We start from the raw sequence: 21,387 nt of genomic DNA, 5'->3' as shown, positions 1-21,387 counted from the left end.
CTAGTATAAACTGGGACCTTCTGAGTACTAGATGGGGCATAATTTGTTAGGTGCATCCGGGAGGGTTTCTTAAATCAATCTGCAGACAGTTCAACAAGGGGAGGGGCTGTACGGGACCTGCTGTTGGGTAACGAGCCTGGCCCAGTGACCCACCTCTCAGTGGGTGAACAGTGACCACAACCCTCCCGGATCGGGGGATTAACACCATTCAGACCAGAGCCTGCATTGCCAAGGTCTGGTGGGCTCCGGACCAAGTCCTGGTTAAACGGGACTAGTATAGGTAAGCATGAATGTGACAGGCTGAAGGGACTGTTTCTGTGCTGTATGGCTCTACAGCCTCAACCCCTTCTCTGAAAGTGGGGTGTCCAACAGCATAGAGTTGGATAGGACCAGCTTCTAGATGCTGTCCCCAGTGTTTCCAACAAGTTTCCTCCCCCCCCCCACCCAATGTTAAACTTTTGAAAAGTGAAATGAAGATAAGTTCCATCTGCCAGAAGTGGCCAACTATTTTACTTCCAATCCCCATTCTCACATATCAGCCCACGGCCTCCTCTTCTGCCACGATGGGGCCATCCTCGGGGTGGAGGAGCAATACCTCTATTTCTCTCTAGGTAGCCTCCAACTCGATGGCATCAACCGATTTCTCCAATTTCTAGTAATTTTTTCCCCCATCCATCTTCTTCCATTCCTCATTCTGGCCTTAGACCTCTCCTCACTTGCCTATCACCCCCTCCTCCTTCCTTTCTCCAATGGTCCACTCTCCTCTCCTATTAGATTTCTTCACCTCCAACCCTTTACCTTTCCCACCTCTCACCTCCCAGCTTCGAACTTCATCCCCCCTCTCCCCCCGGCTTCACCAATCACCATCTCCCTTGTACTCCTTCCCCTTCCCCTCCAGTCCTGATGAAGGGTCTCAGCCCAACACTTCACTGTTTGTTCATTTCTATAGATACTGCCTGTCCTGCTGAGTTCCTCCAGCACTGTGTGTGTGTTACTCTGGGTTTCGAGCATCTGCAGAATTCCTTGTGTTTACAGTAAAGATCAGTTGTTTATTTTTTTGTGCTGTTTTTAGTTAAAATGCAAGTGAATATTTTCATCGGAGCCTCTTGTGAGAAACGTATTTTATTTGAGCTGGGCAGCACCAGGCGCCGACGTTGCAATGTTTCCCCACTGCCTTGCTCTCAAACTTGGCTCCTGCACCAGCCCTGGTTCATCCCGTTGCCCGAATTCCTGATCTACCAGCACAGTTCAAATCTCCCTCCCCACCCCCCCCAACCCTCCCTGGAGGAATGTGCAACACAGAGGCAGCCCATGTGGAGGGGTTGACATCTCAGGGGGCAGCTTTGGCCGTCCCTGTACACCCAGCTTAATTGTGGGAGGGGCTGATGTCCTTGGGCAGCTGGAGTACAGGGGAGGGAAAGACACGTGCAGGGGACGTCCCGGTGGGGCGATGCCTGAGGTCCTGGGCCCAGTTGGGGGCAGAGGGGGATCACTGAAGCCAGACTTTGGGAACGAGGAGGAGGGGGATGCAGAGAGGCCATTTCCTGAGGTTGGAGATATGGGAGCAAGGACGGGGTCAGGGTTTAAGGACTGAACACAGGAGGCATTGCTTCACGCACAGGGTTACACATCTTTGGGTCTCTGCACCACTCATTCTGGAGGACACATGCACACATTGGAAGCAGTCTGTGTGGAAATCTGACCACCTCTATGGGAGGTCATCATGCCAGCCCGCAGGAGGTCCCAGTGCCCATCTTCTCCAGCCCAATGCCTTACTCTTCCTCAATTCTTCCTGGACCCTCCCCACACACCCACTGGCCTGTTGTTGTGAGGGGGGTGGAAATGACAGCACCCACGGGGAGGGGTGGGGAACCGAGACAGGTACAGGCAGACCATGCAGATTCCACACGGACAAACAGCTGCAGGAGACTGTAAATCAGAGCGAACCAGACCGCGGTGGGAATCCAGAGAGCGTGGGATGGACCCTCAAAGCCGTGGTCACTGGGAGACAGTTCCTAACCCGACCCGTTGACACCATTGTACCGTGGAGGGTCACACACTGTCCTCTCTCCCTCTGGGTCTGGGTGGGGCAGTCAGTGAGGGGTGTGGTGGCCCAGGGTCTCTCCTCAGCTCGAGCCGCGGAGCATCTGTTCCAGTCCCCTCTCTGCCTCCATCACTCGCTGCAACTCCTCCCGGATGGCCTCTGCCTGCAGGAGGAAACAGTGGGTCAGTCAGCACCAGGCAGGCACCCAGCACCCCCCTTCAATCCCCGGACCACCTGAGAGAAAGTGGGGCACGACAGGGAGTGGGGGGGGCAGAGAGAATGGAGGGGCAGTGAATGGGCAAGAAGAGTATTGATTGAGGAGTGTTGAGAACTGAATCGTGGAGTGGAAAGTGGGGTGTGAAGCGTGGAGGGGGGGTCCGGAGCGTGGGGGGGAGGGAGGGTTGGAGAGGCGGGGGTGGGGGCAAGGGGCATGGGATGATGACCAAGAAAACGGGTGGCAGGAGGGGTGGGGTAAAGAGGGCAGATTTTAAGGGAGGAGGTCCTGTTCGCAGCCCCCCTCCTCCCACATCAGAATGCCCTATCGCAATCTACCCCCATTCTTATCACCACCTTCCGTGCGTGCTCCAGCTGGATCCTTTCCGGAACCTTCTCTCTGTACCCGGCCACCCGTGTCCGGCCAACTGCTGCCTCCAGCTCAGCTTCCAGATGTCGCCGTCTTACCATCAGCTTCTCCAGCTCCCTGCGGGGCTCCCTGGCTCCCTACGGGGGACAGAGAGAGAGAAGGTTAGAGGGGAAGGGTCAGCCAGAGCCGGGGAAGGGGTTGGAGAGGGGTCACAGAGAAAGGTCATGGCAAATTTAAACCCCATTCTCCTGCCCTCTCCCCGTAACCTTGGATGCCCTGATCAAGCAAAAACCTATCAACCTCTGCTTGAAATAAGCCCAGTGACTTGGCCTCCACAGCTGTCTGTGGCTATGAATTCCACTGATTCACCACCCTCCGACTAAAATTACTCCTTGTCTCTGATGTCCCTCAGTTCTCAGGCTGTGTCCTGTCCTTGACTCCCCTTCCACAGGAAACATCCCCTCCACATCCAATTTGTCTAGGCCTTTCAATGTTCAATAGGTTTCAATGAGATCCCCCTTCATTCTTCCAAACTGTAGCAAGTACAGGCCCAGAGACTTCAAACATTCCTCATACATTAACACTTTCATTCACGGGATCATTCTTGTGAACCTCCTCTGGATCCTCTCCAATGCAACACATCACTTCTCAGATATACCACCACCCCAACTGGGTACGAGGTTTCACAGGGATGGTCATAGAGAAGCACAGCACAGAAATAGGCCCATCGGCCCATCTAGTCCATGCTGAAAACCATTTAAAATGCCAACTCCCAATGACCTGGTCCATACCCCTACTATCCGTGTACCTATCCAGACTTCTTTTAAACATTGAAATCGGGCTCACATGCACCACTTGTGCTGGCAGCTCGTTCCACACTCTCATGACCCTCTGAGTGAAGAAGTTTCCCCTCGTGTTCCCTTAAACTTTTCACCTTTCACTCTAACCCATGAGCTCTGGTTGTAGTCCCACCCGACCTCAGTGGAAAAAGCCTGCTTGTATTTACCCTATCTATACCCCTCATAATTCTGCATACTTCTATCAAATCTCCTCTTAGTCTTTTACGTTCTGAAGAATACGGTCCTAACCTATTCAATCTTTCCCTAAAACTCAAGTTCTCCAGACTCGGCAACATCCTTGTAAATTTTCTGTGTACTCTTTCAACCTTGTTTTGATCTTCCCTGTAGGTAGGTGACCAAAACTGCACACAATTCTCCAAGTTAGGCCTCACCAACACCTGCAACAACTTCAACATAATTCACCATTTCCTACACTCAATACACTGATTTATGAAGGGCAATGTGCCAAAAGCTTTCTTTATAACCCTGTCTACCTGTGACACCACTTCCAATGATTTATGGACCTGTATTCTCAGATTCCTTTATTCTACCACAGTCCCCAGTGCCCGACCGTTCACTGTGTGAGACCTACCCTGGTTGGTCCTACTGAAGTGCAAAACCTCGCACTTGACTTCACTAAATTCCATCGGCCATTTTTCCAGCTGATGCAGATCCCTCTGAAAGCATGATAGTCTTCCTCACATCCATGACACCCCCAGTCTTGGTGCTAACCGCAAAGTTTTTGATCCAGTTAACCACATTATCATTCAGATCATTGATACAGATGACAAAGGAAAAGGACCCAGCATTAATCCCTGTGGCACACCACTAGTCACAGGTCTCCAGTCAGAGGCAACTGTCTACTACCCTGTCTGTCTTCTCCCACAAAGCCAACATCTAATCCAATTTACTACCTCATCCCGAATGCCGAGCGACTGAACCTCCTTGACCAGACTCCCACATGGGACATTGTCACATTTCTTGCTAATGTCTATGTAGACAACATCCACTGCCTTGCCTTCATCCACTTTACTAGTAACTTCCTGAAAAAAATCTAAGATTGGTTAGACATGTCCTACCACGCACGAAGCCATACTGACTCTTCCTAATCACTCCATGTCTATCCAAATACTTTCATATCCGGTCCCTTAGAATACAATCCAATAACTTTCCCACAAGTGATGGCAGACTCACAGGTCAGAGCTCCCCCCCCACCCCCCCACCTACCTGGAGATGCAGGTGGACCTGGCAGTGCTGGTTGACCACAGCCATCGCGCATCCCTCGGGTGGCTTCACACCGGGATCCAGCAACTGCGTCCGTCCTGAGCGCGACAGTGTCCGCAGCGGCCCGAGGAAGGGGTGCAGACGAACGGCCTCCTCCTCCCGACAGCAGACGTAGACTGCGGAGAGATACAGACGGAGGGCAACGCTTATTCCGGGCTGGGTGTCGGGAGGGAGGGAGCTACCGTGCACCATGTCCCAGGCGGTAAGCGGGACCAGGGTGGGGGGGGATCCTCAGCTGACAGGGTCCAGACGGTCCAAAAGGCCTGTCTCTGCTGTATGACTGTGATTTACCCCCCAGACCACCTCCCCAAAACCCGTTGTTACTGCTGCAGGGGCCTCTTCCTCCCGACAGCAGAGGGACGGAGAGGGCGATGGGATCGGGTGGAGTGGGTTCCGAAGGAAAGGTGTTGGAGTAAAGGAGGATATGGATTTGCCCACAGTTCATACCCCAGATATTTATCTCCCCGAATATTCTCCCCCCATATCTGAGTATTTCCTGACCCTCTCCCAGTCTCCCTCTCCCCACTGAGTTCCCCTGCTATCCCCACACCCTGTGGGTGTTCATCACCAGGCTTTCCCCCCACCCCTGGTATTTCTCCCCCACCTGATCCCTCCTCCTCCCCACTTCCCCGGGTGTCCGAACCCCTCCCCACCCCACTCACGGTCCGGCCGCGCCTTGGTCAGCTGGTAATCGGCCCGCACCGCCCTCACCGCGCGCACCACCTCCTGCGCCAGCAGGAAGTCTGACTCCAGCTGGGGGCAGCTCCAGTCCGGCTGCGGGAAGAGAACACACCGAGTTACCGCTGCCCCGTAACCCCTCCCACCGCGCCAAGACTCGACCCATCTGTCCGCGGGCACTCGGACCAGGTGACCCCAAAGGGATCAGCACAGGCTGTGAGGGGCGGAAGGACCTCATTCCCTGCTGGACATCACTAGTTACTAGTGGATGAATTTCTCCTCCCACTCTGCACCCCCTTGACAGAGGTTCAATCTTTCACCGAAAACTCTTTAACCCCCACAGATGTACTGCTGAAAGCACCTTGCCAGGTTGCATCGCGGCCTGGAATGAAGCTGTGGAGAGCAGTGGACTCTGCCCGATATATCACCGGCACGTCCCTCCCCACTATCTACAGGAGGTGTCGCCTCAAGGCGGCAACTTCTGTCAGCACCCAGACCTCGGCATCGTCCCGCAGTCCCACACCACCAGCTTCAACCAGTTGGTTCTGGAACCAACCTGCACAGTCCCAATCGCTCCTGCAGTATGAGCACTATGCACTAAACGGACTTCGTTATAATTGAGTTCTTTCTTGAAAAAATTATGCATAATATATGTTCAATTTATGTTTTCTCTTGTGAATGTTGTGCCTCTAATGTCGTGTCCCTGAGATGCTGCAGCTAAAAAGTTTATCATTGCACCCGTGCGCACACGCACTTTTGACATTAAACTCGACTTTAACTTTTGTCAGACAATCTGAAAATAATTGAAACTTTTCAAATGATTTTATGGAAGTCCAATCGTATCTGACAAATCTGCTCCAATTGTTTGAGTATATAACAGGGAGGGTTGATGTGGGGGAACCTGACGATGTAGTATATTTAGATGTCCAGAGGCACATGACATGGTGACACATGTGGGGCTAGGGCATAAACTAAGAGTAATCAGAAACATTCGGGGATATTTGAGTATCAAAGGAAGTGTGTTAGAGCACCGAAATCCAGAGGGGTATAGTTCATGTTGTATAAGTTGTGTGTAATTTTCTTATGAATGTTGTATATCTGATGCTCTTTCCCTGTGGAGCGTAGAGTACATGAGACTGTAGCCTCAAAATGGTTGGTGGTCAGCTGAGCTCTGAAAGGCTGAAGGGCCCCTCTTCCTGCCAGGCATCCACCAGCGGTTCAGATTCTGGTCTCCCGACACAGCAGAACGAAACGAACCGTCCCCCTGGACCCCTTTATCCCACACCCCAGGCCAGTCTCCTACCAGCCACCCAAGGTTGGGATACGGGGCGAGGCAGATGCTGGGCTCCGGCCGCTGCTCCTGGCCCGGCAGACGCTGCCACAGTTCCTCGGTCAGGTAGGGCATGAAGGGCGAGAGGAGGCGGAGGGAGAGGTCAGCACAGGCGTGCAGGACCTGGAGGGTCCCCTCCCGAGATCGGCCATCTTCTTCACGCAGAGCTGGCTTCACGCACTCCTGGAGAGGGCAAAGAGTGGGGTAAGTCAGGCAGTTAGGTGAGGGGGAAAGGAGTCCGGGGGGATGAGGGGTTAAAAAAAGTCTGGGGATGAGGGAGGTCAGAGGGTGCAGGGTCAGACTGTGATGCTCTTCCCCCAGCCCACACTCACCAGGTAGACGTCGGACAAGTCGTGCAGCCAGAAGCGGTGCAGGGCCCCGGTGACCAGCGACAGGTCGAGCTCCTGAAACCCGTGGTCACACACGCCGACAGTCCGCTGCAGCCTCCCCAGCACCCACTGATCGACAGCGGCCATCCCCTCCACCTGCACACCACACGTCAATGCCGCACATGATCACTGTCGGCTCTCTGTATCCTGACCGTCCACACAACATGGCCATCCCCTTCTCCCCTGTCAGGACATCCCGGGGACCGTCCACACCCACACAACATGGCCATCCCCTTCTCCCCTGTCAGGACATCCCGGGGACCGTCCACACCCACACAACATGGCCAACCCCTTCTCCCCCGTCAGGACATCCCGGGGACCGTCCACACCCACACTGAGCCCACACAATGTGGCCATCCCCTTCTCCCCTGTCCAGCTATCCCGGGGACCGTCCACACCCACACTGAGCCCACACAATGTGGCCATCCCCTTCTCCCCTGTCCAGCTATCCCGGGGACCGTCCACACCCACACAACATGGCCATCCCCTTCTCCCCCGTCAGGACATCCCGGGGACCGTCCACACCCACACAACATGGCCATCCCCTTCTTCCCCCGTCAGGACATCCTGGGGACCGTCCACACCCACACTGAGCCCACACAATGTGGCCATCCGCTTCTCCCCTGTTCAGCTATCCCGGGGACCGTCCACACCCACACTGAGCCCAGTCAATGTAGCCATCCCCTTTTCCCCCGTCAGGACATCCCGGGGACTATCCACGCCCACACGATGTGGCCATCCCTGTCTCCCCACCCGGACATCCTGGGGGTACAGATCTGATACCAGTGCCCGACACTGTCTCCTTTCCCTGTGTGTGTGTATATATATATATATATATATATACACACACACACACACACACACACACACACACACACATCCACACACTCTCCTACCCTGCTTCCACTCACTGCAGCCCAGCCACTCAGGAACTGTCAGGTTCTGTCCACTGGGACGGGGACCCACCCCATTCTCGAGTGCCCCAGACATCACCCCTGTCGTGAGACCCCCCCCCCACCGTTGTGGACAGAGTTGGCCCCGACCAGCAGGTGGATCTTCCCCTGGCCGGTGCCTCATCCCCACCCAACCCCCGCACCTTCCCTTTGCCCCCACCTCATCCAGCGGCAGTGGTCGGAAATCTCTGGGCAGGGCGGAGAGGGTGAACTTCACGGCGTTCCAGATCTTGTTACAGAACCGTCGGGCGTTCAGGAACGAGGCAACATCCACATTAATGTCTTCACCTAGGGGTGAGGTGGGGGGAAAAGCGGGAGACGGGGAGATCCCGGTGATGCAGCAACAGAACAAGATAGATGACAGGGCGGGATGGGGAAGGACAGGACAGGGCTTAGGGAATCGGAGCGGGGATGAGACGGGGAAGGGGTTAACACCCCTCTCCCCCGATTCCTGTCTCCTTACCTTGACACCGGTGGGAGCACAGGGCGAAGCGCAGGGCATCCGATCCGCACTCCGGGATGCCCTGTGGGAAATCCCGGCGCTGCCAACACAACATCCCAGTGAGGTGATCGATCCTGTATCCCCTGTGTGCCATCACCTTTCTGACCGCCCACTCCCTCACCCCTCCCAATCTCAGCCCCCCAACTCCTCTCTCAATATTCCCCCCACCCTCCTCCACTCCACTTCCACCCACCCTTCAGTTCAGACAACCCCCCCGTGCCCGACTTCACCCCCCCGTTACCAGCACAACCTCGCCTCCACCCACCCCACCAAAACCTCAGACCGCCCCCCCGCAATCCCGATGTAGACACTCTCACCCGCTCTGTGACTTCTCTCAGGGGTCCCTCACACGCAATCCCGCTCCTGAGGGAGTCTCACCCACCCACATGCCCCTCCCGAGGGACCCTCACACCTACCTGCCCCTCCAGGGCGATGTGTCTCTCCCGAGGATCCAGGTTCCCCTCCTGAAGCTTCTCCTGCAGACACTGGAAGAGACGAGAGTCAGCGAGGGCCCCATCCCGGACAGGAATCACGGGATGGCAGACTGGCAGGCTTACAGGACGGGCCACAGCGGTGGGGAGGGGTTGGGTGTGGGTGGGAGAAGGTTAAGGGCTGAGGAGTTGAATTGGTCTCCCTCCCTCTACACCTTCACAGAGCAGAGACCCACCTGCAACGAGGTCCCATTGATCACGTCCAGCGGGTCAATGATGTTCCCCAGCGACTTGCTCATCTTCCGACCGTGGGCGTCCCTCACCAGAGGGTGGAAGAGGACCTGTGGGGTGGGGAGATCGTTGACTGGTCAGGGTGGAGGCAGGTGGACAATGTGACATGCAGCGTTTACTTGTGGGTGCAGGAGAAAGACACACACTTGTGCATGGTGAGAGATAAATATAAACAAGTAAATAATATAAATAAATTAATTATATCTAGAGGTAGGTAAGGGGCAGAACAGCGAGAAAGGAGAAGCACAAAGACACAGATACAAGTATAGAAAACAGACAGGCAGGCACGCGCGCACACTCTCACACAGAGTGAAGGGGTGGTATTAAGCCCCATTAACCCTCCCGGCTGCGAGCCTCCTCCCCCGAGGGTCTGCTCCCGCCCCAGCCCACCTGAGGGAAGGGCAGCTGCCCGGTCAGTCGCTGGCCCAGCATCACCATCCGGGCCACCCAGAAGAAGATCAGGTCGCTGCCCGTCTCCAGCAGCAAGTTGGGGTAGAAGGTTTTCAAATCGGACGTCTGTTGGTTGAAAGAAACGCAGGGTCAGCTCCCAGCCAGCTGTCTAGACGTCCCGACCTGCATCACCCCCACCCCTAACGTCCCAAAGTTGTGGCCCCAGCAGTGCACAGGATGATCCCAGCGTGGTCCAGAAGTAGAGCAGGGGAGTGGGGGTAAGGGGGAAGATGCTTAAGAACAGGGATGAGGGGTGTGGATGGAGAGGGCAGGGTAACGGGTGAGGGGTGTGTGGGTGGACAAGGCTGGAACAGAGTTTCACACAGAGAGGGTACAGGTAATAATGGGGCAGCGAGGGAGGCAATGATGTGTGTCGGGGAAGGAATCTCATCCTCTGGTCTCCCAGTGGAGGGACCGCAGGAGGTGACCGGACGCGGGAGGCAGGGATGGGACTGGGCAGAGGCAAGGAGGAAGTGAGGAGAGGTCAGGTGTGGGGCAGAGCAGTCTTCATCTCCCCGCGACTCACCTCTCGTGGCCACCCCAGAGCCGCGAAGGGGAAGAGTGCCGAGGAGAACCAGGTGTCCAACACATCGGCATCTGTGGGTCAGAGAGCAGAGTCACCTGGGGGTGGTGCAAACGCACTGTCACTCACACACTGCCGACACGCGTGCAGAGACAAACACACACAGACGTTCACACAAAGTGAACCGGCAGCTGTACGAACCTGGACACACAGACCACGGGCATCATCACCACCCCCGCCCTACCCTGTGTCAGCGTGAGCTCGCTCTCCTCCCGGCCGAGTTGCCTCGCAGCCTTCCCTCGGGCCTCGTCCTCCGTACGACCCACCACCCACAGCTCGCTCGAGTCGTCCTGTAACGGGAGAGGGAGAGTCAGCTGGAGAGGGAGGGAGAGAGAGACACACACAGCAACCTCTCCCCGTCACCCTAACCCACATGTACTCTGTCCTGTCCCCCAGGTGGCTGCAGGTCAAATCTCAACCCACCCCATAATGATCACCTCCCTCCCTGACTCCAGATTCCCACTGTCCATGGTTCCCACCCCTCCTCACCCCCGGTCTGGGACCGTCACCCCTCCCGGCAATTCCGAACACAGAAACACAAGAGGCTGCCGAGAAGAACAGAGCCCTCCCCACCACTGACGACATCTAGAGGAGACGCTGCCCCGAGGTGCTGGCATCCATCACCGGGGACACTCACATCCAGGCCAGGCCCTCGTCTCATTGCTACCGAAGGCTGAAGTCCCACACTGAGCTTCAGGAATAGCTATGATCACAGACTCAAGTGATTCTGCAGTGTTGCTGGAGGGTTTTGGCCCAGTCGAGGGGACTATAGATGCTGCCTGACCTGCTGAGTTCCTCCGACATTTTGTGTGCTGTACCTTCCCACAATCATCAGGTTGTTGAATCTCTAATCCTCACTCAGCAATGGAACATTACAGACCACCTCCCGCATTACCCTGAATACGTGTCTGATTGCAGCCTCCAACGTGCTGGCATACGCATCGATTTCTCCCCCATCCCCTCCCTTTTTCCATTCCCCTCTCTGGTTAGTCACAACATTGAAAGGCCCTTGGACAGGGACACGGATTCGAAGGGGTTACGGTGATAAGGGCCAAACACAGACAAATGGGACAAGCCTGGATGAGGCACTTTGGTCAGCAGGAACCAGTTGGGCCGAAGGGCCTGTTTCTCTGCTCTGTGACTCCGTGACAATAAAATTGATCTGATTTCTCAGAGACGAGCTCCGTCCTTCACCCCTGACATCCTCCTCCTCACCCCCTCCCTCTCCTGACCACCAGCACCCAGCTGCTGGGCTGAGCAAGGTCAAAGGTCGCCGGGTCATACACACGCACCTCGGGGTCACGTGATCCGGGGAGCGAGACGCGATAGGCTGGAATCCGGTGACCCCACCACAGCTGCCGAGACACACACCAATCACTGGAAGGCAAGAGGTCAGAGGTCAGCCTGTGCTCACATGGTCTCCCAGGTTACAAGGAAGGGAGAGTGGAGGTGGGTGGGTGTGTGTGGGGAGGGTGAGGGGATAGCGTTGGTGGGGTAATGAGAGGGTGGGGAGACAGAGGTGATGGAGGGGATCGGCAGAGGGGCTCAATGGAGGGGGGGCGTGCAGGGGGAGGGAGTGGAGAGTGAGAGAGAGGGACGCACACAAGACCGTGACTGAGGGGAGCACAGGGAACTGAGCCTGGAACAGTCAGTCCGTCCGTCCCCACAACTGTCCCACCCGACCCCCCGGCCTCCACCCACCTGATGTCAGACAGCCAGCTGTTCCAGATGTTGTTCAGGGAGGCAGGAACGAAGGTCAGATCTCCATGGTCCACAGCCTGTGGGGCAGACGGGTCAGTGAGAGGTGGGGGTTAGAGGCAGGACGGGGTAGAGAGGGAAACAGAGACAGAGGAGTTCAGTCTCCCCCCTCCCCACCAACGTCTGTGGGGAACTGCAGGCTCCTCTCCCCACAGAATCTCCCAGTGCCTCAATCTGTGGGAGCGTGAATGACTGCCTGTAACGCGGCCCGAGGAAATGACCGCCAGAGCACGGTCTGATCCCAGAAAATACAACTGGGGACCCAGGCAGCCGTGTCCGAGGGCCCCCACCCAAAGCCTGTGGTCACACCCTGTCCTCTCCCTCTCTGGGACCGGGTGGGGTAGGGGGTCACACCCTGTCCCCTCCCTCTCTGGGACCGGGTGGGGTAGGGGGTCACACCCTGTCCCCTCCCTCTCTGACACTGGGTGGGGTAGGGGGTCACACCCTGTCCCCTCCCTCTGGGACTGGGTGGGGTAGTGGGTCACACACTGTCCTCTCCCTCTCTGGGATGGGGTGGGGTAGTGGGTCACACACTGTCCCCTCCCTCTCTGACACCAGGTGGGGTAGGGGGTCACACCCTGTCCCCTCCCTCTCTGACACCGGGTGGGGTAGGGGGTCACACCCTGTCCTCTCCCTCTCTGACACCAGGTGGGGTAGTGGGTCACACACTGTCCTCTCCCCCTCTGGGACTGGGGTGAGGTAGGGGGTCACACACTGTCCTCTCTCCCTCTGGGACCGGGTGGGGTAGTGGGTCACACACTGTCCTCTCTCCCTCGGGGACCGGGTGGGGTAGTGGGTCACACACTGTCCTCTCCCCCTCTGACACCGGGTGGGGTGGGGGGGTCACTCACTGTCCCCTCCCCCTCTGGGACCGGGTGGGGTGGTGGGTCACACACTGTCCTCTCTCCCTCTGGGACCGGGTGGGGTAGTGGGTCACACACTATCCTCTCTCCCTCTGGGACCGGGTGGGGTAGTGGGTCACACACTATCCTCTCTCCCTTTGGGACCGGGTGGGGTAGCCTCTCTCCCTCTGGGACCGGGTGGGGTAGTGGTTCACACGCTATCCCCTCCCCCTCTGGGACTGGGGTGGGGTAGGGGGTCACACACTGTCCTCTCTCCCTCTGGGACCGGGTGGGGTGGTGGGTCACACACTGTCCTCTCTCCCTCTGGGACTGGGTGTGGTAGTGGGTCACACACTGTCCTCTCCCCCCGGTCTGTCCATTCCCATTGAAGGAGCCTCACTCACCGACATCGCGCTGTCTGCCAGTTGCCGACACCTCACGTACCACTGACTCTTCAGGAGGGGCTCCACCACGTCTCTTGACCGGCTGTGGGGAAACCAGACCATCAGCGGAGTGGGATAATGAGGGGTGGGGGAGTATCGGAGTGTTGGCGGTAGGGAGAGGGCTGCGGTGTGAGAAGGACTCAGGAGGGGATGTGGGTGAAAGGGTGAATTTTCCATCACTCACCACCCCCCCGGGGGGTGAGGACCCCACTGGACCCAGGAGCACCCCCCCCTCCCGAGCCTCTCACCTGCAGAGCCGCAGGACCATGGGGTGGTCCTGGGATCCTCGGAACAGGCCTCGCTCCGACAGCGCCGTCACTACCTGCTGACGGGCATCAAACCTCTTCACACCCTGGGGGGGTGGGGGGGGCAAAGGTAAGAGCTTTGGTACACAAGACAGCTCATGCCCTCATCCCCGGCTCTCTTCCCTCACCCCACCCTCACCTCCCACGTCCTCGGCACCTCCCCTCCTGATTCCTGCCTCATGTTCCACTCCCCGTTCAGCCTGGCTCCCCCACCTTCCCACCCACCCTCACCCCCTGCACCCCCCGCCCCAGGCCATACCTTCAGCCAGCCATCGCTCTGGGCCACCATGGTGCCATCCTGCTGAATGACGGTGAGAAGGGGGAGCTGGTGCCGGGCGGCCAGCTGGTGGTCAGTGTGGTCGTGGGCCGGAGTCACCTTCACCGCACCTGCAGAGTGGCCGGGTCGGGGACAGCCGTCACTCGGGGGGGGCCGAGGGGTGTCGGTGGTGGAGGGGTCACTCGCGGCTGAGCAGTCAGTGGGGGAGGGGGGGCGAGGGGTCCGCGGGGAGGGGGGCGAGTGGTCACGCGGGGGAGGGGGCGAGTGGTCACGCGGGGGAGGGGGCGAGTGGTCACGCGGGGGAGGGGGCGAGGCGTCCACGGGGGGGAGGGGGCGAGCGGTCATGCGGGGGAGGGGGCGAGGGGTCCGCGGTGGAGAGGGCGAGGGGTCCGCGGTGGAGAGGGGGCGAGCGTTCACGCGGAGGAGAGGGTGAGCGGTCCGTGGGGGGGGCGAGCGGTCATGCAGGGGAGGGGGCGAGGGGTCCGCGGGAGGGGCGAGCGGTCCGTGGGGGAGGGGGCGAGGGGTCCGCGGGGGGAGGGGGCGAGGGGTCCGCGGGGGGGAGGGGGCGAGCGGTCATGCGGGGGAGGGGGCGAAGGGTCTGCGGTGGAGGGGGCGAGCGGTCACACGGGGGAGGGGGCGAGGGGTCCGCGGGGGGAGAGGGCGAGGGGTCCGCGGGGGAGGGGGCGAGGGGTCCGCGGGGGAGAGGGCGAGGGGTCCGCGGGGGGAGAGGGCGAGGGGTCCGCGGGGGGAGAGGGCGAGGGGTCCGCGGGGGGAGAGGGCGAGCGGTCATGAGGGGGAGGGGGCGAGGGGTCCGCGGTGGAGGGGGTGGGGGCGAGGGGTCCGCGGTGGAGGGGGCGAGCAGTCACGCGGGGCAGGGGGTGAGCGGTCACGCGACAAGCACATCATGTAAATTTTACTATCAGAGAACAGACATGTCACCACAGACAACCCTGCGATCCATCACCCTGCATTATGTGCAGAACATTAACTACAACAGGAACAGTGAAAGATCAACCAGCGTGCAGACTGTGCAAATGCAAATGCAAATGTCAATAACAAGAGTCTTTAAAGTGGGATTATTGGTTGTGGGAACATCTCAATGGATAGGCGAGTGAGTGTAGTTATCCCCTCTGGTTCAACAGCCAGATGGTTGAGAGGTAATAACTGTTCCTGAACCTGGCAGTGAGGGTCCCGAGGCTCCTCTACCTCCTTTCTGATGGCAGCAATGAGAAAAGAGCTTGGCCTGGGTGGGGGGGGTCACTGATGATGGATGCTGCTTTTCTACGAGTGTTTCATGTAGGTGTGCTCAGTGCTGGGGAGAGCTTTACCTGTGATGCGCTGTGACAAATCCACTACTACCTTCTGTAGGGTTTTCCATTCGAAGGCTTTCGTGTTTGCAGGCTGTGACGCAGCCAGTCAATACACTCTCCACTACACATCTATAGAAGCTTGTCAAAGTTATGGATGTTGTGCTGAAATAGAGGTGCTGTCGTGCTTTCTTTGCAATTGCATTCACATGCTGGGTCTGGGTCAGAACCTCTGAAATAGTAACACGATGGAATTCAAAGTTGCTGACCCCTCCACCTCTGATCCTCTGATGATTACGGGCTGACGGACCCCCGGTTTCCCTCTCATGGAGTCTACAATGACACTGAGCGAGGGGTTGTTGTAACGACACCACTCAGCCAAATCTTCAATCTCCTTCCTTGACGTTGAATCATCACCCCCTTTGATCTGGCAAACAACGGCAGTGTCATCAGCAAACTTAACTATGGCATTGGAGCTGTGTCCAGCCTCCCCATATAAAGCGAGTAGAGCAGGGGCTCACCCGTGCTGAAGGAGGTTGTGGAGGGGACGTTGTTGCCAATCGAAACCGACTGGGGTCTGCAGTGATTCAATTGCATAGGGAGGTACTGAGGCTGAGGTCTTGCAGTTTATTGATTACTTCTGAGGGGATGATGGTATTGAATGCTGAGCTGTAGTCGATAAAGAGCATCCAGATGTGTGCATCTTTGCTGTCCAGATGTTCCACAATCGAGTGACGGCATCTGCTGTGGGCCTGTTGCTCTCGTAGGTATATCGGAGAGGATCCAAGCCGCCTTTCGGGCAGGAGCTGATGTGTTTCATCACCAACCTGTCTGAACACTTCAGCACTGTGGATGGAAGTGTGACAGGGCGACAGCCGTTGAGACAGGTCACCACACTCAGCTGAACGGTCAGCAGGGGGCTGGGGAGCGGGGAGCGGGGAGTGGAGGGACAGGGCGTGTTACCTGTGTCCTACAACAGCTCGACCAGTGGGAGGGAGTTGGAGGACGTGCGTTACCTGTGCCAAATGCCGGGTCGACCAGTGGGTCGGCGATGACGGGCAGCAGCCGGTCGGTGAACGGGTGACGGACGCACTTCCCCTGGAGGTGCTGGGGTGGGGGGAACAGGATCAGTATCTGTGTTCGGGATGCAGGGTCCACCTCCCCCTCCCCTATCCCCCACACCACACTCCCCCATCCTCCTGACCCACCTCCCCTCCCCTATCCCCCATCCTCCTGACCCACCTCCCCTCCCCTATCCCCCACACCCGACTCCCCCATCCTCCTGACCCACCCTCCCCCTCCCCTGTCCCCCACACCCCACTCCCCATCCTCCTGACCCACCCTCCCCCGTCCCCCACACCCCACTCCCCATCCTCCTGACCCACCCTCCCCTATCCCCCACACCCCACTCCCCCATCCTCCTGACCCACCTCCCCTATCCCCCATCCTCCTGACCCACCTCCACCGTCCCCCACACCCCACTCCCCCATCCTCCTGACCGACCTTCCCCCTCCCCTATCCCCCACACCCCCATCCTCCTGACCCACCCTCCCCCTCCCCTGTCCCCCACACCCCACTCCCCATCCTCCTGACCCACCTCCCCCTCCACTGTCCCCCACACCCCACTCCCCATCCTCCTGACCCACCTCCCCTCCCCTGTCCCCCACACCCCACTCCCCATCCTTCTGACCCACCCTCCCCCTCCCCTGTCCCCCACACCCCACTCTCCTATCCTCCTGACCCACCCCCCTCCCCTGTCCCCCACACCCCACTCTCCTATCCTCCTGACCGACCTTCCCCCTCCCCTCTCCCCCACACCCCACTCCCCCATCCTCCTGACCCACCCTCCCCCTCCCCTGTCCCCCACACCCCACTCCCCATCCTCCTGACCCACCCTCCCCCTCCCCTGTCCCCCACACCCCACTCCCCTTCCTCCTGACCCACCTCCCCCTCCCCTGTCCCCCACACCCCACTCCCCATCCTCCTGACCCACCTCCCCTCCACTGTCCCCCACACCCCACCCTCCTGACCCACCCTCCCCCTCCCCTGTCCCCCACACCCCACTCCCCATCCTCCTGACCCACCTCCCCCTCCACTGTCCCCCACACCCCACTCCCCATCCTTCTGACCCACCCTCCCCCTCCCCTGTCCCCCACACCCCACTCTCCTATCCTCCTGACCCACCCCCCTCCCCTGTCCCCCACACCCCACTCTCCTATCCTCCTGACCCACCCCCCTCCCCTGTCCCCCACACCCCACTCCCCCATCCTCCTGACCCACCCTCCCCCTCCCGTCCCCCACACCCCACTTCATCTTCCTGACCCACCTCTTTCCCCTATCCCCCACACCCCACTCCCCCATCCTCCTGACCCACCCTCCCCCGTCCCCCACACCCCACTCCCCCATCCTCTTGACCGACCTTCCCCCTCACCTGTCCCCCACACCCCACTCTCCTATCCTCCTGATCCACCTCCCTTCCCCATCCCCCACACCCCACTCCCCCATCCTCCTGACCCACCCTCTTCCTCCCCTATCCCCCACACCCCACTCCCCCATCCTCCTGACCCACCTCCCCTCCCCTATCCCCCATCCTCCTGACCCCCCCTCCCCTGACCCCCACTCCCCCATCCTCCTGACCCACCCTCCCCCTTCCCTATCCCCCACACCCCACTCCCCCATCCTCCTGACCCACCTCCCCTCCCCTATCCCCCATCCTCCTGACCCACCTCCCCTTCCCCTATCCCCCACACCCACTCCCCCATCCTCCTGACCCACCCTCCCCCTCCCCTGTCCCCCACACCCCACTCTCCTATCCTCCTGACCCACCCCCCTCCCCTGTCCCCCACACCGCACCCTCCTATCCTCCTGACCCACCCCCCTCCCCTATCCCCCACACCCCACTCCCCCATCCTCCTGACCCACCTCCCCTCCCCTATCCCCCATCCTCCTGACCCACCCTCCCCCGTCCCCCACACCCCACTCCCCCATCCTCTTGACCGACCTTCCCCCTCACCTGTCCCCCACACCCCACTCCCCCATCCTCCTGACCCACCTCCCCTCCCCTATCCCCCATCCTCCTGACCCACCTCCCCCTCCCCTATCCCCCACACCCACTCCCCCATCCTCCTGACCCACCCTCCCCCTCCCCTGTCCCCCACACCCCACTCTCCTATCCTCCTGACCCACCCCCCTCCCCTGTCCCCCACACCGCACCCTCCTATCCTCCTGACCCACCCCCCTCCCCTATCCCCCACACCCCACTCCCCCATCCTCCTGACCCACCTCCCCTCCCCTATCCCCCATCCTCCTGACCCACCTCCACCTCCACTGTCCCCCACACCCCACTCCCCCATCCTCCTGTCCGACCTTCCCCCTCCCCTGTCCCCCACACCCCACTCTCCTATCCTCCTGATCCACCTCCCTTCCCCTATCCCCCACACCCCACTCCCCCATCCTCCTGACCCACCCTCCCCCTCCCCTATCCCCCACACCCCACTTCCCCATCCTCCTGACCCACCTCCCCTCCATCCCCCATCCTCCTGACCCACCCTCCCCCTCCCCTGACCCCCACTCCCCCATCCTCCTGACCCACCTCCCTTCCCCTATCCCCCACACCCCATTCCATCCTCCTGACCCACCCTCCCCCTCCCCTATCCCCCACACCCCACTCCCCCATCCTCCTGACCCACCTCCACTCCCCTATCCCCCATCCTCCTGATCCACCCTCCCCCTCCCGTCCCCCACATCCCACTCCACCCTCCTGACCCACCTCCCCTCCCCATCCCCATCCTCCTGACCCACCCTCCCCCTCCCCTGTCCCCCACACCCCATTCTCCTGACCCACCCTCCCTTCCCTATCCCCATCCTCCTGACCCACCTCCCCTCCCCTGTCCCCCACACCCCACTCCCCCATTCTCCTGACCCATCCTCCCTCCCCTATCCCCCATCCTCCTGACCCAACTCCCCTCCCCTATCCCCCACACCCCATCCTCCTGACCCACCTCCCCCTCCCCTAGCTCCTACACCCCCATCCTCCAGACCCACCCTCCCCCTCCCCTGTCCCCCACACCCCACTCTCCTATCCTCCTGACCCACCCCCTCCCCTGTCCCCCACACCCCACTCCCCCAGATCCACCTCCCTTCCCCTATCCCCCACACCCCACTCCCCCATCCTCCTGACCCACCTCCCCTCCCCTATCCCCATCCTCCTGACCCACCTCCCCTCCCCTCCCCTATCCCCATCCTCCTGACCCACCCTCCCACTCCCCTGTCCCCCACACCCCACACCCCATCCTCCTGACCCACCTCCCCCTCCCCTAGCTCCTACACCCCCATCCTCCAGACCCACCCTCCCCTGTCCCCCACACCCCACTCTCCTATCCTCCTGACCCACCCCCTCCCCTGTCCCCCACACCCCACTCCCCCAGATCCACCTCCCTTCCCCTATCCCCCACACCCCACTCCCCCATCCTCCTGACCCACCTCCCCTCCCCTATCCCCATCCTCCTGACCCACCTCCCCTCCCCTCCCCTATCCCCATCCTCCTGACCCACCCTCCCACTCCCCTGTCCCCCACACCCCACTCCCCATCCTCCTGACCCACCCTCCCTTCCCTATCCCCATCCTCCTGACCCACCTCCCCTCCCCTGTCCCCCACACCCCACTCCCCCATTCTCCTGACCCACCCCCCTCCCCTGTCCCCCACACCCCACTCTCCTATCCTCCTGACCCACCCTCCCCCTCCCTTATCCCCCACACCTCACTCCCCCATCCTCCTGACCCACCTGCCCTCCCCTATCCCCCACACCCCACTCCCCCATCCTCCTGACCCACCCTCCCCCTCCCCTGACCCCCACACCCCCATCCTCCTGACCCACTTCCCCCTCCCATATCCCCCACACCCCCATCCTCCTGACCCACCTCCCCTATCCCCCACTCCCCATCCTCCTGACCCACCTCCCCTCCCCTATCTCCTACACCCCACTCCCCGATCCTCCTGACCCACTGCCCCTCCCCTGTCCCCCACACCCCACTCCCCCATCCTCCTGACCCACCTCCCCTCCCCTATCCCCCATCCTCCTGACCCACCCTCCCCCGTCCCCCACACCCCACTCCCCCATCCTCTTGACCGACCTTCCCCCTCACCTGTCCCCCACACCCCACTCCCCCATCCTCCTGACCCACCTCCCCTCCCCTATCCCCCATCCTCCTGACCCACCTCCCCCTCCCCTATCCCCCACACCCACTCCCCCATCCTCCTGACCCACCCTCCCCCTCCCCTGTCCCCCACACCCCACTCTCCTATCCTCCTGACCCACCCCCCTCCCCTGTCCCCCACACCGCACCCTCCTATCCTCCTGACCCACCCCCCTCCCCTATCCCCCACACCCCACTCCCCCATCCTCCTGACCCACCTCCCCTCCCCTATCCCCCATCCTCCTGACCCACCTCCACCTCCACTGTCCCCCACACCCCACTCCCCCATCCTCCTGTCCGACCTTCCCCCTCCCCTGTCCCCCACACCCCACTCCCCCATCCTCCTGACCCACCCTCCCCCTCCCCTATCCCCCACACCCCACTTCCCCATCCTCCTGACCCACCTCCCCTCCATCCCCCATCCTCCTGACCCACCCTCCCCCTCCCCTGACCCCCACTCCCCCATCCTCCTGACCCACCTCCCTTCCCCTATCCCCCACACCCCATTCCATCCTCCTGACCCACCCTCCCCCTCCCCTATCCCCCACACCCCACTCCCCCATCCTCCTGACCCACCTCCACTCCCCTATCCCCCATCCTCCTGATCCACCCTCCCCCTCCCGTCCCCCACATCCCACTCCACCCTCCTGACCCACCTCCCCTCCCCATCCCCATCCTCCTGACCCACCCTCCCCCTCCCCTGTCCCCCACACCCCATTCTCCTGACCCACCCTCCCTTCCCTATCCCCATCCTCCTGACCCACCTCCCCTCCCCTGTCCCCCACACCCCACTCCCCCATTCTCCTGACCCATCCTCCCCTTCCCCTATCCCCCACACCCACTCCCCCATCCTCCTGACCCACCCTCCCCCTCCCGTCCCCCACACCCCACTCTCCTATCCT

The 21,387-nt window shown here is 60.2% G+C and overlaps 1 protein-coding gene across 1 annotated transcript in view; it reads right to left on the bottom strand.

The window, feature by feature from the left end:
- Window positions 1–878: 878 nt before the first annotated feature.
- The window catches only part of vars2 (valyl-tRNA synthetase 2, mitochondrial), a 39,158-nt gene continuing 18,649 nt past the window's right edge, over window positions 879–21,387 (bottom strand). The window contains exons 11-29 of the mRNA XM_063048136.1: window positions 16,306–16,396; window positions 13,965–14,092; window positions 13,649–13,752; window positions 13,362–13,443; window positions 12,059–12,135; window positions 11,650–11,734; window positions 10,542–10,647; window positions 10,301–10,371; window positions 9,715–9,840; window positions 9,270–9,374; window positions 9,019–9,087; window positions 8,564–8,642; window positions 8,261–8,388; window positions 7,091–7,243; window positions 6,732–6,941; window positions 5,413–5,524; window positions 4,694–4,866; window positions 2,615–2,764; window positions 879–2,207 (exon numbers count right to left, since the gene is read on the bottom strand). Coding sequence (XP_062904206.1) covers window positions 2,127–2,207; window positions 2,615–2,764; window positions 4,694–4,866; window positions 5,413–5,524; window positions 6,732–6,941; window positions 7,091–7,243; window positions 8,261–8,388; window positions 8,564–8,642; window positions 9,019–9,087; window positions 9,270–9,374; window positions 9,715–9,840; window positions 10,301–10,371; window positions 10,542–10,647; window positions 11,650–11,734; window positions 12,059–12,135; window positions 13,362–13,443; window positions 13,649–13,752; window positions 13,965–14,092; window positions 16,306–16,396 — 2,130 coding nt within the window. The 3' untranslated portion in view covers window positions 879–2,126. The remainder of the gene's footprint in view (window positions 2,208–2,614; window positions 2,765–4,693; window positions 4,867–5,412; window positions 5,525–6,731; window positions 6,942–7,090; window positions 7,244–8,260; window positions 8,389–8,563; window positions 8,643–9,018; window positions 9,088–9,269; window positions 9,375–9,714; window positions 9,841–10,300; window positions 10,372–10,541; window positions 10,648–11,649; window positions 11,735–12,058; window positions 12,136–13,361; window positions 13,444–13,648; window positions 13,753–13,964; window positions 14,093–16,305; window positions 16,397–21,387) is intronic.

This window comes from Mobula hypostoma, chromosome 5, assembly GCF_963921235.1.
Source record: "Mobula hypostoma chromosome 5, sMobHyp1.1, whole genome shotgun sequence".
Lineage (NCBI taxonomy): Eukaryota > Metazoa > Chordata > Chondrichthyes > Myliobatiformes > Myliobatidae > Mobula > Mobula hypostoma.
The sequence above is the reverse complement of the archived record's forward strand: the minus strand, read 5'-3'. Positions and strand labels throughout refer to the sequence as shown.